Below are 18,530 nucleotides of genomic sequence, written 5' to 3' on the forward strand. Positions count from 1 at the left end.
GAGAGAGAGAGAGAGAGAGAAAGAGAGAGAGGGGGGAAGTAATTCCTAGTAATGGGGGTTAGAAGTATTTTTAATTAAACACAGTGGGATGGCCGTAGACAACATTAAAAAACGGCATACCATAGGAATTAGGGTTTTCGACACGATCAAAGAGTATACAAGCGAGCGGCGCTAGCGCTCATGTGTGGGGGTGTGGGCGGCGGGGGGGGTTTGGGTATGTATAAATGCAGACGGACGCTAGCAATGGAGCTGCTGCTCCTACCCAAATGTGTACGGATACTCATTAGAAAGCTTTGTGAAGAAAACTCGGACGACCTGACCCCTCTTGCACTCCAGAAAGACATGAAAGGTGAGAGATACAATAGTAAATCGCTCTTTGCAGGCGATGGAGAACAGATGGGCTCTTCTCGCTTGAACAACGTGGTAGAAGAGAGCTATGGCAGCTCAAGGTTTCTCGACGATGAGGAAGGGGCTTCTGCTCAAAACATCGTTGCGGCGGTGGCGGTGGCGGTGGCGGTGGCGATGGAAGAGAGCTATGAAAGTAAAAGGTTTCTTCTCCTCCATGTCTAGTGCCAGGATGAAGGGTCCTGGGCGTCGAACAAGGCCCCCATTAAGGTGTTCTCCACAGATACTTCCAACTTCAATATGGCGATGGTGCATAAGCTCACAAGCATACCCTCAAATGTGTCCCTGTTCCATAGCGCTCTTCCCTCTCGCTGGACACCAAAGATGCTGCCATTCAATCAGGGTTTGGCAACTCTCGACACGAAACATTCATCCGATCGCATCTTGAGTAGTAGCCACAGCTATTCTGGCATGCACGCACTGCCTCCACAGTCGCAACTTAGTTTTGCAAGTTCAAGCATGAAGACGGCCCGTCAAGATGACCATACACCAACCAGCCTGGATTGCAACTACACCTGCTGCCTTAGAGTAATAATTGAAACGATATAGGCGGACGTCATGACCATCACCAATTAAGGTCCAAACCTGCCGGAACGACTGCTTGCTAATTTCATGCATGAGCAGAGCATGAACCCTCTCTCTCTCTCTCTCTCTCTCTCTCTCTCTCTCTCTCTCTCTTAGAAGGTCGACAATGCTAGCCACTTTTGCGGGCGGCGACCAACTGTCATCTCGACATGTGGGCGGATGAACTGATGACGATTCATTAGAATTTTAGCCACCTCTATGATACCAAATTGAGATAAAAAGAGCCTATGGGAAAGTGTTGTATAATGCCTTGTTAGGTATGGGAGCTCAACATAATTTGTTGTCATATGGAGTATATTGCTAGTTACGAAAACCACCCCTATCGTCAAGTACCATGCAAGTCAAGGGCTTAAATAAGAAGAAAACCTCTATTTTTGGAGTCCTTCAAGCATCTGTTGCCTATGAAAATGGGAGTGTAGGACAAAGATTTTTGGTCATGCCTGCTGGAACTATGGAAGGAAACATAAACCTTGGATGTAAGTGGATGTTGGCAACCAAATGCACTATTGATTGGGAGACTCCAAGTGTCACAACACAAAAATTGATTCTTCTCCCGACCATTCAAGAAAGTTCACCTATGTTATCGATTTCGATAAAATTACAAGATATCACAAACCAAAGTCATTAAGTCATCCTCATTGGCTGCCCACGAACCTAATGTATCAATTCCCATAGTTTTAGCAAGCAGTGATTTTGTAAGGACTCAACCTAAGTTGCCTAAGAGTACATATATATCAATGAGTCCTAAAGGCCTCACTTCCAAATCCTTCAACTCTTCCATCTAATCCAAGAAAACATTCTTGTAGAAAATCAACAACGTGCTCTAAGAAAGACAAGACCACGTCACATTCGGTTCTTAAAACCCTGTTAGACACCCAAGGATACTATGATGGGAATGATCAAATTTGGGTCCCTAAATGTAAGGCATCTTCCCCTATCTCACCCTCCACACCACAAAAATTCGATTCTGCAACCCCAATCTTAGTTGGGGGCTGTGGCAAAAGGATTCTAGAATACCCTACCCTTGTTCCAGAGTTTGTTTTAGAAATTGAATCAATTTCAATCTATTCCATTCAACTCAAGAAGGAAAGAGTCCCAAGAAGCTTCTAGTTCCTTATCTAATTCATACCTTTCTGAAGAAGCTCCTAAATATTCTCCCCATAGCATTGTGAATCACAAGGAAAACATGGAAAACGCCATGATAGCACCTATAGAACCACCTATTACTGAAACATTTCAGGCACGTTCATGGGAGAGCCTTGATGTGGCACTTGGGGTAGCAAGAACCTATTGGCCTAAGTCACCTCCCATCACAAACTAGAACAAATAGTTTCAAAGGGTGACAACAACTTTTTAAACACTATGTTCTACCTGAGGAAGGGGAACTCCTTACTTGCGTCAATATTTCAGATTCCTATTCTCTTAATTTTCGTTCCCTAATATGTCATCTCTCCTATTGAGGGACTGTATATACATAGCCTTATACTTATACTAACAAAAAAAACGAAAAAGAGAAAAAACAAAAACAGTAAAGGAGCAAGAGCAACTAGCAACGAGAGTGCACCCAATCGGATCCATCACATAGCCCAAATTCACCATGTCACATCAAGCAACACAAGGAAAAAACCCTTATGTTTTAGAGACCTAACCAAATCTATCTGTGTTCCTAGAGATGGCTAGTTCACCAGAGATGTGCGCTTCTATTTCTCAAGTGTTCACATATGCTACCCTTTACTTTCTTGTGAATGGGATTTGGTAGAGACACTCGGGTGTGAGAAAAAAATTGAGGAGTTAGAATGGTTGATACGCCTATGGACTACTAGTCATCCCTACCTAGTAGAAAATGCTTCTCCAATGGCACATGCCTATTCTTTTGCACAAGATGAGTATCCATGCATAGTGAGGTTCTTGATTAACATATGTGCACAAGAAGATGATTAATAATCAATAATAGAGACTGAGGAAGACTACGGACTCACTTAAAATGATTTTGTTTATCTAGATAATGAGGATAGAGGCCTAGTCTTAGGGTTTCCGCCCGGTCTATATAATATCCTCTTTCGTTGATTCCATAAGTGGTGATAGATCATAGGTATCCTAGGGGTCTAGATTTTGTTTCAGCTTGTTTTCCTTGAATTTTTGGTGTTTCCACATTGAGATGCCTCCTTGAGATATAGTGCCTTTTTGCTTGATATTATTGTGTAGGAGCATTGAGAGAACTTACATGGATCTCCATCCACATGGCCGAGGACATCTTCTTCAACAACATGAGCTACTCCATACAGGAACGGGTGTAATTCTTCCATGATTGATTTCCTATTTTCACTGCCATTTTTTTAATGTGTATATGTTGCTAGTATGGCATGATCAAATAGACTGTGAAATTATGTTGATACTTTGCCACATAGATTGTATAAAATGGGAATCTTTAGTAACTTGCAAAAATTAATTTGTTTAGAGTCTAACATTATTAGTTTTTCCTTGAAGAAAATGGCATGAATTTAGGTTAACTTTTGATCTTTGACCAACTAGTCTTGTGTATGAAATCTGCTATTAATGGTAGAAACCTTAGGGGTGTTAAGCGATAGAATTTTACTAGTCATCTAAAAGGAAAAATGAGCCTAGATTAATGCTAAAGAGTTCAAGTAAGTACCGAATTTAAGGGCTCATCACTTCACTTCGTGTACATGAATAACACACTTCAGGTAGGCTGATGACTTTAATGAAATCGAATTAACAATACCAAAATCAAGAGAGCAAAAATCCATGGCCTAAACTTTAAATGTAAACCAAAATCCTGTATTCAATTGCCAAAATCATTTGAATGCCTGAGAATTGCATTACGCTTTGCATCGGCACTTCCGTTTGCACCAACCTTGGCTTCATCTCCACTGCATCGATTGGCCTAGGCACCATCGCATTTGACAAAATTTGCCTAGCTTGCCGCCTCTTCAAAATATTCTTGGTCCGGCCTCTTGCCAAATTTACCGCTTTAGTATATGTCGTAGACCCATTCGCTTCACTTTATCTTGAACCTCCTCATGCAACCAATCCATAAGTTTGCTCAATTTTAAATAATAAGCATTTTGTGTAGCAATTACCTCCTTCTGTTGTCTCCAAAGGGCTTTGAATTCCCACTCAAACGCTTGAAAATCACCATCAAGGCTTTGCTTTAGACCATGTAGCTTCCTCTTTACCTCATGGAGCTGCACATCCCGCATCAAAAAGCCGCTTCCAAAGTCATCCAATCCACCTTTTCTTCATCTCGCAAGCCGTCATACCATATTCTAGCTTTGCCACGAATCAAGACCGGAAAAACTTGAATGGTGCCTTCTTCTCTTGACAATCTACTCTGTAGCACAAATAGACCATAATCATGTAGCCAAGTTTTTCGCATCTTCAACCCCAATGAAAGTAGAATATTTCATCCATGCAATCTTTTACGACACTTGCTCTTCAAAATATGCACTCTAGTAGATCCAAAACCACAACTTCAACTTCAATTAGGAGCAATCAGCATACTCCTCAGTGGGCCGGGACCCTAGAAGATGGAAAGGGGAACACACCTAGCACGCAAAAAAATTGCCTTCTATAGCCTAGGTTTTCCACAACACCCCCATCCACTAGAAAACACCATCAAAACTACACACCTCCACATACAAATCAACATTTGCATGCATATCAACACACACACATGCTTTGCAAAATAAACAGATAGCATATCACCCCAATTTTCCCATTTCTCAAGATCTCGCAACACACATATCTCTCTCTATTTCTTTCTTTCACACACAGACGACATGTGGGGCCCACACCACTCACACATTGACACCATACACCTTGAAGCAGAGTAAAGAAGAGAAGGAGGGTAAGTGGGAAGAAACGTCAGAAAATCTGGCAATGAACTTATTCATCATCTACAAGAAGACACCATATACAACCGATCACAAGCCGACTCCCTATCGGCACAACCTCAATGAGCCAAAAAACCCCTATGAAAGCCTTCAACTTATTCTTTGCAGAGATCTTCTTTTCGTTGAGATCTCAACGAAAACTCCTCCCATTGGTGCCCTCATTGGCCCCAAGTTTGTGTCCGAAAAAATCCCTCAAAAATGCCAAAAATTATCCCTTTAAGGCGTGTGAGCATCCCCTATTTTTGTCCTTTTTTAGCTTCCTTTTCTCGTGCACCACTACTATTCTTGGCAACCTGGACTCCATTGCCAATGTGAGCATGCCCTTGCTATGCTTGAACCCCAAAGCACGTGGGTGGGCCCCCTTTTTGTCATGGTGCCCTGACAAGGGTGGGACTCCCCCTTTTCTCAACCAAAAACGAAGTGCCCATTTGGGCTGCGGAAGAGGGTCCCTCCAATTTTCCACATCAGCACTATTGAAACCACCACCGATGGGGGCCGCTCAACACCACAATGCTGCTACCCCTACAAGTGAAACCCGGTGCGCTCTCACCATAGCTCAACGCATGGAGCTTCTCATGCTCCTTTGATACACCTAGTGGCCCTCAAGCTCCAGTATACATAGTGTGAACCCTTGCCTCCAAATGGTACATGTGGGATTTCCCAGCACCACAAGATGTCACTTTATGCATTGGCCTCGAAGGACACAAAGAACACCAAAAAACTCCCAAAAAATTCATCAAAATTTTGTTTTTTCCCCTGCTTTAGTTCCCTACCACTCTCTACCTCGTGATCCAATTTTTGAGGCAAAATCCCACTTGCAAACCGGGTCCCAACTTCATTTTATGTAAACCTCATTTCCTTTGAAACTTGCCAGGCCATCCAATGGAGACGATCAAAACTGAGAAAATCTATATGGTACCATCCAACTTGCAAGCGCCGTTGACTTTGACCTTCAGTATTTTGTAGATCCGAGCTCCATTTGACATGTAGTCAACTCCCATGTCCTTCATATACCACATACTTTGCATACAAACCCTGGTGAGGCTGCATAAAACTCAGATGTACACCAATCAAGGGGGCCAAATTGACACGGAATTGGCCCCCAATGAAACTTCAACTGGCAATATCTTGGCACCAAGACTCCGGTTTTTGACCTAAAAAGACCAACATGTTCCACAAGATGAGCACTTGAGGACCATGCAATCAATTCATCTCTAATCCCTCACCTGCAAACTGCTCAATTCGATACAAATGTGTAAACCACCTCAATTTTAAACTGACATATCTTTCACCTTGTAGCTCCATTTGAGAAGCCATCTAGACCAACTTGTAGACCACTTCAGGTTCTACATTTCAAGGCAAAGAACCAACACATTAGACACCTTTTCATGCCATCCTACATGGACCATTTTGGAGCCCTTTTGGATTATGAAACCCCATCAAGCATACATCTCTGTTGCCACTTGCTTTCCCTTGCCTTCCATACTTGTTGTAGCCCTTTGCCATGCACCTATCAGCATACATATCACTACTTGTGCTCTCTTGTATGATCGACACGCTTTAGCCCATAAAGTAAAAAACCACTGAGTGCACATGGCAAGTCTTGGAGCTCTTTAGTGCAACTTCAAGACTAAACTCAACTTGAAATGCAAACTCCTGCTTTGCCTTATTCTGACTATAGCTGACCGCTCCATGTAATGTAGCTTCAGCCAACAAGACCGCAAAGGAAGAAGTTTTTAAATTTTTTTCTCAGTTGGAAGCATTATCATATGTTTCATTGGCTCTCCTCCTCCCTTCTTCCATGAATACAAAATTTGCTAGTTCACACACCTCCATCGTGTTGTTGACACAAGCATGGGATGCACCCCTTATGAGGTCCATCATCATGGGAACCCCCCAATGGAGGGGATGAACCAAGAAAAATCGTGTCGATTATCCAAAATCAACGCTAAATATTACCTCTGAAGAAATTGTTCAGGTCTTTAAAATTATGAAACTTGTTTCATTGCATGCTACTTGGGGCCAACGAGGATAATGTTTTGCCTAAAAACCTTTGAAAACCTAGAAGTTGTAAGTAATAGAGAGGTTTTTGAGAGTGTATATCTGTATAAGAGGGAATGGCTAAAAGATAAAAGCCTCAATCGTAAGTTCAAAGCAAATTGTATGTCACCATGACTTTGGACTGGTTCTCATTACAGGGTATCTAAAGAGATACCCTCTAGAAAATTTGAAGGGAGGAAAAGCAAAGGAAGGCTTGCCCATACGTGGTGGCCAGGGAGGGTCGGAATATGGGATATGATGCATGAAGGAAAGGCTTGGCAGCCAACCCTCAATAGGGACTAGGGCCACGTGTACAACTGAGGGACACCAACCAACGGGCTAGCTAAGATAGGATAAAGCAAAGCCGGATTTCTGTGAATGTTCAACAATGTTGGCTCACTCATTACCCTTGTGTTTTTGACTGAAGGTTGACAAAGAGGGGAATGTCAACAAAATAAGATTGAGAAAGCAATTACAATGAAACGTTGTTCTTGCCTCATCACTAGTCGGCAACAATGAGGGGAGGGAGCATTAGGAGAAATTTTGACTCACTTTTGGGCATTGTAAGAAGTTCTATGTCAACTTACAAAGAGAGAACAAAAATGTTAAATATTACATTGTACATGATTCTTTTTTGCACCAACAAAATGCCAAAATGACATTCTTTGTTAGGTAGCCATCGTACTTATTTTCTTATCCTTTGTTCTCTTGTCAAGAACCCAACTAGCCATGTGACTAATGATTTGAAATTCCAACTTACAAGCATTCCCTCCAAAAACATAAGCTACAATAACTCTATCAACTCTTAACATGGGACTACAACGTTCCCTCCAAAAACTTGAGATAGTTTGTTAGTCTCGAGTGTCTGTCTATCTCTCTATCAACTCTAGGAATGGAAAACACTTCTTTTTTTGAGGAAAATACCAATTTGAACTTGCAATTCTCAACTCCTTCATCTTCAACACTTTCCCAAATAAAGAACACACATCATCTTCATGAACGTTGATGTATTGCAAGAATACGCACCATTGCAAAACGTAGGACGGAGTCTTTCTTATCTTAACGGGAGGAAGAACTTAGAAGGACCAACAAGAAGCATCATTTGGATTTGTGGATAGATGGGTCTATTTACCCAAATGATCCTACAATAAATGCTCCTCAAACAATTGAAAGGGAGTCTCCTTACCTCCTTCATGAAGAAGAATCAACTGGAACTAATGGAAGTGAAAGAAATACTCGATGAGAGTGGCATCTTGCAGATGGGAGACATGGCACTCTTCAAAGCATTAGCTAAAAAGTCTCAAAATAAATTACAGAGGGGATCATTTTTGCCAAATCCATTACATGTAAAGGCTACACATTGCCACATAAACGATGAGGTGTTTTGAGAAACTTGGGTCAGCCTTCCATATTGAAGCACCATTCTTAGGCAAGGGGGGTAGAGAGGTACAGTATAATGAGCATAACAATATCTTTGTTGATCTTGAAGAATTACAAAGGTATGTTGTTGACTTCTTTGATATGAATCGAGAGGAGTGCAATGAGATTCTCAAGTTTTCTTTGAAGCTCAATTAGTGGAAGGTCGTGAATAATAGGAAGCTCAAGAGAGTCATTGTTACCCTCATGAATAGAGCTTTGGATCCATCAATAATAGGAAGCTCAAGAGAGTCATTGTTACCCTCATGAATAGAGCTTTGGATCCATCAATAACCAAAGAGGACCCACGACACTTCAATGTGTAATCCAAAAACAACATTTTGACGCTAGGATCATTTTAGGTATAGTTAGTTCACTCTATAGTAATAAAAGTATTTCATATTTGGTTCTTGATTTTATGTTTCCATTTTTCATTGCAGGTTGATAAGGAAGATTTTGAAATCCTTGATTGGGTTTTTAGTCAAACCCAAATTCCTTCTATTATCAATGAAAAAAAAATGGAGGTGTGCTTTCAGTGGAAGGGTTTGGTGACTATACAATGCAATGACACATGGCAAGTGACAAAGACTCTTAAGTTCATGTACGTCATAACACACACGGTGTAGCTATGGCCCCATGCTTATAATACATGGATGGTGCACAATCTCTTGAGAGTGTGCAATGGAGTAGAGTTCCTAATAGACATCTTGAAGATAAATCTTTTACGCCACTGCTTGATATTCCTCTGAATAGAGTTCACGCATGTACACTTCATGCACTCTGCAGAATAATTGAAAAGGTGGTTCATTTGTACATAGAGGGATTTCTCTCAGAAATTGGTTTGCATGGAGGCAATTTCAAAATTGAAGAGGACCCTAAGATGTCTCAAAGTCATTACAAGGTACCTAGGAAAGCATCGATAGGCGGCATGAAGGCCTGAAGGTTTCTTGGGTTTAGCCTCACAGACTTTGGTAGAGAGGAGAGAAGAAACCTATTCAAAAAATGGAAACAATTATATCGAGTGGTTAAAGACAATACTGGTGTTGGGGAAATCCAAAATCACAAGGCAAACATGTGGAAATCACTTGATAAAATTTTCCACTACATTGAGCAACATTCTTGGGACGAAAGTAAGCTCACATCATTTCAAGCAGCCTTGCTGGATTGGAAGAAGGCATACTTGGCAGGGTGGGCTGGGAAACATATCACTCATAACATGATGAATTAGCATGCTCCATATGCAAACAACATCTAAAAATCTACTCTAATCACCATTTTGTTTTATTCCAATGTAGCACATACTGTTCAACCATGTTCCATGTATTCTACCAAGAGATACAGCTCATTGTCAATATGATCCACACAAGGCATGGAAAAGACCCACCACATGGCAAGAATAGGTTACTTTAAGCACATCAGACACGGGATAGTAAAGGATAAAGCCAATATCCTACTAGAGTTACACCAATGGACTTATAGATGACTTATTTATAGAGAAAAGTAGACAGAGTTTCTTAAGAGCTCAAAAATTACACTTTGGTGCAGCCAAAGTGTGTTGACCCTACCAGAGGGTACAAGAAATGGTGTGTATGTTGACAGATGCATGGCAGAGTGCTAGAGCAGATGGGAAGAGCTGGTAGGCAAGTGGTAGCAGAGATGTATGCTTTATGTAGTTTTTTAGACCAGATGGGCTCCAAGTAGGGCCTGATAGGGTGGAAGGTGAAGGATGTCTAGAGTATTGGTCGGGATGTAGAGCTTGAAGTGTTGAAGATGCAGGTCTAGACGGCTCATCAAATGGAGCTATAGAGTACAAGATATTTGGGTTTGAACCTGGGAGTGTTTGCAGATCGGTACTGGATTGGATAGTTGGAGATAGGGGATCAAATCTGATGCGAATGTATGGGCCTAAATTTCTCATCTTGTGGAGCATTTTGATCTTTTCAGATCGTCATTTGGAGTTATGGATGCCAAGTTATTGCCAGATGAAGTTTTGTCGGGGATCGGTTTTGAGTCGGTTTGATCGCCTTGGAAAATTTTCCATTAGGTGGTTTTTGAAGTTCAACAAGGTTCTGGGGTGTAGTATGCATCATGTGGAGCTGAGAAGAAGTGGTTGTTCATTAATTGGATGCTTGGATAGTGAGATGCGGCTCGTTAAAGTTGATGCTAGATGACGACAATGTGGTGCCATATGTTTTTTGCGGTTTTTGGACTAATGGTTGAAAGGCGTGGGAAGATCAAAGCGTGTTTGGATTTGTATGGACTATAGTTGTGTCTCGGGTCTATTAATGAGGTTTTACGGCTTGGAAATTGGGTTGGCAAGGAGAGGGTGAAAACTAGTTGGAAAAAAGGAAAATTGTTTTTTTGAAGAAAGGAATTTTGAAGACCTTATAAGGATTTTTGAGGGTGTCCACTCCTAGAGGTTCCCCGTGGCAAAAACATCAACCACATGGGGTGTCGAGGCCAAGTAGTCAGGGGTATATAATGCAAACAAACGCATCCTCATGGACATCAAGCAAGGAGCTCTACCTGGAGCTCTTATGAGTTGAAGCTATGGTGGCCTTCTTGCAGCTCGACACGCAATGGCGGTGGTGCTCTTGATGCCGTTTGAGGTGGCCGATGGCATCGCTCTAGCGCTTTGTGGTATACGATCGGCAATCCAGCGGGCTAATGATATGGCCATCCTGGCCAGTGTTCCCTTGGCGCCTCAAAGGGACGGTTCTTTTTAATTGGAAGGGGGATGCCCATGATTCCTTCTCATGGCGGTGTGACGACTGAGGGGACTCTTCACATGCGGGCCCGTCCCACGAGCCATGAAGGCCAAGCCATCCATAAATAGCAGTGGTGCATGCGAGACACAAAAAATAAAGGCGAACCCAAAATAGGGTGGATTCACACGCCCTATAGGGGGGCCATTTTGAGAGTTTGGGGAGCTCGTTTTGAAGAGGAGGGAGCTCCAAGGAGAAAGATCAACGAATCGCTTGCAAAGTAAAGTTCTTGGGTTTTCTTTTGGAAATGATAGAGGCCAAGATGGAGCTCAAGGAGAGAGCTTGTGGACAGAGTCTTTTTGCAAAGCTCAACGAGGAGAGTTTCACGAAGGCGAAGCCGGGCATTGCCCAGGGTTTTTACTACCTGTCGTGCTCGTACCAATAGAGCTGGCTATAGTCGATGTTTCAAAGTTTTTGTAGTAGGTATTTTTTGCCACAAAGCAAACCATATCAGTTTTTTGCACCGTTTCTTCCCCCTTTCCCCCTCCTTCCCTTTGATAAATTCCCATTGTGTGGTGCTAGTGTTCGAGATATGTCTGTCTCCCCGGACCTCTGTGTGTGTGAGAGAGAAAGAGAGAACGGTGTGTGATGCTGCACGATCATAAACAGACAATACTGGGTGTGGTCTTCTATTGATTTTGTGAGTTTTGAAGGTGAACTGTAGTGGATTGGGATGCAGTGATTCTCCTTGGATAAAGAGAGGCAGACTGCTTGGGTTCTGGGTGTGTTCCCCTTCCCCCCCATCCAACGTTCTTTACACACGTTCAAAAAGGAAAAAGCAAAGGGCTTGGGGAAATTCAAATACAGGGGAGCACCATGCGAGGTTGCAACAGTCACGAGTTCGGAGCGGGAGAATATGGACATGAGCGCATCATTTTTTTCCTCTTTGTTGTACCTCCTTCCTCCTCACTGTGTACCTCTTCCACCTGCAAGCCCCTGAGACGAACGCTTTCCTTTGTTGATGGTAGCATCCCCACGGGCATCAAGCGTCTCCTTTCCCTGAAAAATAGCCTTTTGTTGTATGGATCTAATCTCTCCGGGTCTTCAACTCCTGCCGCCAGATCCAGATCTGTGTAGGACATGAAATAGGGGGCTCTGAGTGCTTGGCACCCATACCCGATGCCAAAGATGCGTAGAGAAAACTGTTTCTCTATCAAAATTATCATGTCTTCATTCAGTGGTAGGGGATACCGCCACTCAATCTTGTAATAACTTTCATTGCAAATAGTGAGAACTTTGCATTTTCCTCAAAGTATTCCTTGTGGTATATTATGATCTACGAAACAATATTAAAACATTCATGGGTCATGAGTGAGATACATACAATATAGAAGTACTTGAATTGTTTGTACAAACCTTTTTGTGGTTGAAATTCCAAATGTAGGAAGACAACCACGCATCATTTCCTTGTACTCCAATGACAAGCCCTTGTCGTAATCCTCCTACTCTTCTCAGGAAACTATCGTCATACACAATCACCTGACAACAAGGAGATTTATCTCTATATTGCATCATTAGGCCATCTCCAAAACCATTTGAATGCCTTCAAAAAATTACCATCTAATTCTCATCCATTTCTAGCATGGACCTTCCCCACAAGTGAATAGACTCACTATTTGCTACCTAGGCTCTAGGTGCCACAGGGATACCCATGTTTTCCAATCCAAGTGATCTTATGGTCGATTGGAACTACTCATCTATTGGCAATTTGACTTCTCCATACTTTGCTTCATTGAATGTATCTTTGATCAGTTGCCCCCCTGAAGTGAGCTGTGTATCATGGATAATTGTGTCAACAAAAAGGAGATTGTTAAGTATGGAGCCTGATTTACCCCTTTAGCTTTTTGTCTAAAAAACCCATATTTGTAAGGCCCCAATTATGAGGAGAAGCAACCGTGCGTAAGAAATATCACTCGCTAGAAAACCAAAAATTCATGCCGGAATAGTTTCTTTTTCACCAAAATATTATGACCGGACGGCGATCAAAAAGTGGTCAAAAAATGGCCGATCGGTTGGCCGATTGGCCGGTGGGAAAAAGTCTTTGCCGATCGGCAGAAGTCTTGGACGGTGGCCAAATTCAATGGACGGTGGGCAATTTCTAGGTGGACTTGCTTTCTCAAGGGTGGTCACACATGGACGCATGGGATAATTCAACTTGGACTTGCCTACACAAGGGTGGATACACATGGCGGCCTCTCATGAAAGAGGGTATCCCTTTTCGCCTGTAAAACGAGACCTCTTCTACACACAAAATGCATTGTGAATTTAGTGAGAGTGAAGCAAGGAGGGATGCCCATTAAGGGTATAATCCCTGTGTAACCTACTTCTGGTTTAAATTACTAAAGCCATTGAGTGGTTTCTTTCTTGTGGATGTAGCCCACATTAGGTGAGCCACACATATTGTGCTCTCTCTCTCTCTCTCTCTCTCTCTCTCTCTCTCTCTCTCTCTAGTCTATAATCTTGTGTGTGAAAAATATCTCTCTCCATTAAGTAAACTACTTTAATATCTACTTAGCTACGTCCTATGATCCTATCTTCTAACAACTGATATTAGAGCAAGGTTTGTGCTTGTAGCTAAAGTATCTTAAAGAAAGGATTCCTTGAATTGAGTGGGATTAATGATGGATGAAGTTAAGCTGAAGATTGAGAAGTTTAACGGCCAAAATTACGAACACTAGAAGATGCAAACTGAAGACTATCTCTACTAGAAGGACCTTTATTTTCCACTAGGTATGCAGTCTTGCAAAGAAGCTCGAAGAATGGCAGATAAGTCATGTCGGATTTTCCTTGGCTGAAAGGCATTAGAGACAATCCAATTAAGCTTGGCATCAACGGTGACCTTCAACATTTTGGAGATGAAGACCACGTAGGACTTGATGAAGTCACTCAATGGCCTCTATGAGAAACCATCGACATCCAATAAGGTATTTCTCATGAAGCGCTTATTCAATTTAAAAGTGGAAAAACATGGTTTAGTTGTAGAATATCTAAACAACTTTAACACCAACATAAGTCAACTTCGATTAGTGAAGGTCAACTTTGACGACAAAGTGCGAGCCCTCCTTATACTATCATATCTATCGAATACTTGGGATAGCCTTGTGATGGTTGTAAGTAGCTTTGTCTTTGACGCAAAGAATCTTAAGTTTGACGATGTTGTGGGTGTTCTCCTAATCGAGGAAATGTGAAGGAGAAGCATAGGTGAATCATCAAGTGTTGCATTGACAGTAAAAACCATGGGAAGATGGAAGGAGATGTTCAAAAACCAAAAGGGTAGTGATTGTTCAAGGTGGAGCAAGTCACGCACAAAGTCAGTTCTTGAATGTTGGAACTGCGGCAAGAAGGGCCACATCAACAATGATTTTTGGTCCAATAAGAAGAAGGATGCGGAGTCTCAAGACAACAAGCCAACATTGGAGGCCAATGTGGCAGGTAAAGTAGAGCAAGATGCTCTAATTCTCTCATTAGACAATGTGTCTAATTTTTTGGGATAGTGGCTTGTGGGGCTTCATTCCATGCGACACCGCATAAGCAATATTTTCAAGATTACACCAAAGGTAATTTTGGGTATGTATACTTGGGAGATAATGAAGCTTTTGAAATTGTTGGCAAAGGTACAATTCGTGTCAAAACTACTAATGGAAATGAATGGAAGCTTAAAGATGTTAGGCATGTTGCTTCTCTTTGCAAAAAAATGATCTCTACAAGACAATTGGACAATGAAGGTCACAACATTGCATTAAAAAACAAACTCAGTTGGAAGATCTCAATGGGATCCTTGGTGGTTGAAAAAGGAGAAAGGTTGAATACTTTACTTGTGTACTATCAGAATGCAATCTTTAACTTGTGCAACAACTATAGAAGTCGATAGTGAGGTGTGGCACTACCGGCTTGGGCATATGAGTGCCAAAGGAATGCAAATCCTTCAATCAAAGAATCTTCCACTAGGTTTGCAAGAAGTGGATTTAGAGTTCTATGTAGGTTGTGTTTACAACAAACAAAAGAGGGTCAAATTTCAAAAACCGGGAAAATGAAATAAAAAATTAAAAACCTGAATTGGTTCATTCTGAAATTTTGGGGTCCTACAAGTACACCATCCCTTGATGGCTCGTTGTACTATGTAGCATGCATAGATGATGCAACTAGGAAAACATGGTTCTATGTAATGAATAATAAATCACATGTGTTTTTCATATTTCAAAGGTGAAAAGCCTTTGTGGAGAATGAAGCAGGTACCAAGCTTAAATGCCTAAGATCTGACAATGGAGGAAAATATTGTTGCCAAGCTTTTGAAAGCTTTTGTGCTAGCAATGGCATTTAGAGGCAAAGGAAAATCTCAAGGACACCTCAACAAAATGGAATTTTGGAAAGGATGAATAGAAGAATCATGGAGCGAGCACGAAGCATGCGGCTACATGCAGGCCTATAGCTTGAGCTTCGGGTGGAAGCAGTAAGTAGATCTGTGTATTTTATCAATTGGTGACCCTCAAGGACATTGGATGGGGGAGTTCTAGAAGAAACATAGACATGTAAAGTGGTGAATTATGCATTTTGAAAATTGTTTGGATGCAAGGCTTCATTAGGAAACTTTGGACTCTCAAATGGGCCCTATAAGGACTTTGACTTTCTCTCTCTTGTCCAAAACGAGCGCATTGCAAAAAATTTACAAATGAAATCAAAACTTGTCGAATATTTTGGATTTAAAATGTACTCATTAAGATCTATCAATTGATATATAGCATGCCATGAGATTCTTGTATTCTAGAAGATTTCATTTTTTTGATGTGACAACTCCGTCTTATAAATGGAATCTCTCCCCACATTTCAGTTTCATTGCGGAGGCCATAGCTTCTACAAATCAACTCCAAATTTGTCAAAGTTTGGAGACTTAGAACCTACTTTCTAAAATCTTTCGAATGATGTGTTGGTTGATAGGGTTTTGACAAAGTGCTTATGTACTTCACCATGTTTTGCCACTTTGGACAAGAGAGGGAAAATCAAACCTCCTTATAGGGCCCCTTTGAGAGTCCAAATTTTCTCTAATTTTTATGCACATAGATAGAAGCCTAAGGTCAGATCTAGATGCAAAGTCCAAAAAGTGTTTCTTCATTGGCTATGGAGAAGCTGACTATGGGTATTGCCTATGGAATCTTGAAGGTGGTAAAATATTTAGAATTACAGATGTAATTTTGAATGAACAAAATATGCACAGAGATTACTTGGAAAGAAAACAAACAAAAGGTATAGGTGAATTGTGATGAGTACATGGAGCTTGAGGATGGTGAATAGTCAAGGAGTGTAAGCGGTGACAATGTGTAGCAATGTCAACCAAATGAGGAGCCTCAACCTATGCCCCAAAGATCTACAAGAGAGCAAGTAAACCTCCAGGAAGGTTCATTCCTTCCTTTAACCATTTCTTGGTCACAGATTCTAGAGATTCGGAATCATATGAAGAAGCTATGCAACACAAATCCAAGAAAGAATGGATAAAGAGCATGCAAGTGAGATGGTATCATTAAATCACAACCAAACATGGGAGTTAGTTGAGTTTCCTAAAGGTAAGCGGGAATTGCAAAACAAATGGGTATACAAGCTGAATGAAGAAGAAGGTGGGAAGAAAAGGTACAACTCTAGCCTTGTGGTGAAAGGCTTTTCTCAAAAGAAAGGCATTGATTTAAATAAAATTCTCTCTTGTTGTAATAATGAACTCAATTAGGCTTGTCCTAATCCTTGTGGATACTCATGGATTAAATCTTGAGCAAATGGATGTAAATACGGCATTTCCTCATGGTGACTTGGAGGAGGATATTTACATGCTTCAACCAAAGGGGTATGAAGTAAAGAGTAAGGAGAGAATGGTTTGCAGATTCAAGAAGAGCGTGTATGGTCTAAAGAAAGCATAAAGACAATAATACTTGAATTTTGATCGATGGATCTAGATCGCAGATTTAGATGATGCAATTCAGATCATTATATCTACATGAAGAATTTGGGAGATGGGAAGTTCATTATCTTAATGTTGTATGTTGGTAACATGCAAGATATAAAAGACTTAAAAGAGGAGTTGTCTACATATTTTTTAATAAAATATTTGGGTGTTGCAAAGCGGATACATGGTATGAAGATATCAAGGGACAAGACAAAGAAGACACTAAATCTATCTCAAGAGGATTACATCAAGAAGGTACTAAAAAGGTTTGCAATGAAAGATGCAAAGTTGGTTTCTACACTTTCGGATAGGCATTTTAAACTAACCAAGGATATGTGGCCAAAGACACAAGAGGAGATAGCCTATATGTCTAAAGTTCCAGATGGTGCAATGGTGGGCTCACTAATATATGCTATGATCTAGACAAGGCCAGACATTGCACATGCAGTGGGAGTTGTGAGTCAATTTGTGGACAATCCAGGTAAAGAGCACTAGCCAGCTGTGAAGTAAAAAATTAGGTATCTAAAAGAGACAACAACAAATTATTTGTATTTTGAAGGCACTGATATTTTTTTGCTAGGGTATACTGATGCAGATATGGCAGGTGACACTAACATCCATCTTTTGGCTCTCTGTACTTGCCATAGTGAGCTACCTCACCCTATCAAAATCACTCAAACACTGTGGTTATCCTCACCCTTTCACTGGCGTGTGTGTGTTAGGGGACTTTTTCCATATCACCTTAAAACCCTCAGGAAGCTAGTAATTGGGCTAGTTGAACCAAAACAATAAAAAAACTAAAAAATAAAAATATATCATGACCCATTTGTGTGTAAGTATTTCATTGCATATAGGGCCTAAATATAAGGAGTTTTTATAATTATTTTGGTATTTATTTAAATATTTCTACATAAGTGTGTGACATTTACCTAAGTATGCTATATATATTTAGTCACCATTACCATGATCTTTCTTACCATGTATTCTATAAAAAATCATTCCATGCAAACTTCTCTTATTTTTAGTGTAAATCACTCCCAGGAAAAACCTTTAAAAGAATACCCTTCACCATTAGTCATTGCCTTTCACTAAATTCTTATTTCCTACAAGTTATTTTTCTCATCTCTTGTAAAAAATATACATCAATAAAAACAAATGAGGACCCTCCTCATTTGATTCCCCATATTTTCATATATTTATTTTTTGTATATACAGCTAACACTATTCTAGATTCCATGAGTTAATTATACACTAATTTATTTTTTTCCCATCATATCCATATATTATATTTGTCCATAATCCACAACCATGCATGTTTTCAAACCTCTAGAAATCTATTAGGTCATGCCTTATGCAAACTCAACAAAAGGGGGGACACTGAAGACTTTTTTGTGAAGAAAAATAGGCATTTTAGTGGGATTTCTTATATCTATCTCCACTCCAAATTTGAAGCAGTGACTAAAAGAAAAAATGTTG

General features: G+C 40.8%; 1 protein-coding gene across 1 annotated transcript; it reads left to right on the forward strand.

Moving 5' to 3' along the window:
* Positions 1–243: 243 nt before the first annotated feature.
* Positions 244–868, forward strand: LOC147430611 (uncharacterized). Its single transcript, XM_086494631.1, has one exon. The coding sequence runs from the start codon at positions 244–246 to the stop codon at positions 568–570; it is 327 nt and encodes a 108-aa protein (XP_086350757.1). The 3' UTR covers positions 571–868.
* The last annotated feature ends 17,662 nt before the right edge of the window (positions 869–18,530 follow it).

This window comes from Adiantum capillus-veneris, chromosome 21 (assembly GCF_014529385.1).
Source record: "Adiantum capillus-veneris isolate H3 chromosome 21, ASM1452938v2, whole genome shotgun sequence".
NCBI classification, from domain to species: Eukaryota; Viridiplantae; Streptophyta; class Polypodiopsida; order Polypodiales; family Pteridaceae; genus Adiantum; species Adiantum capillus-veneris.

Excerpts from the sequence above, each read along its gene's own strand:
- LOC147430611 (XM_086494631.1), top strand. The coding sequence starts at position 244 with ATGGAGCTGCTGCTCCTACCCAAATGTGTACGGATACTCATTAGAAAG.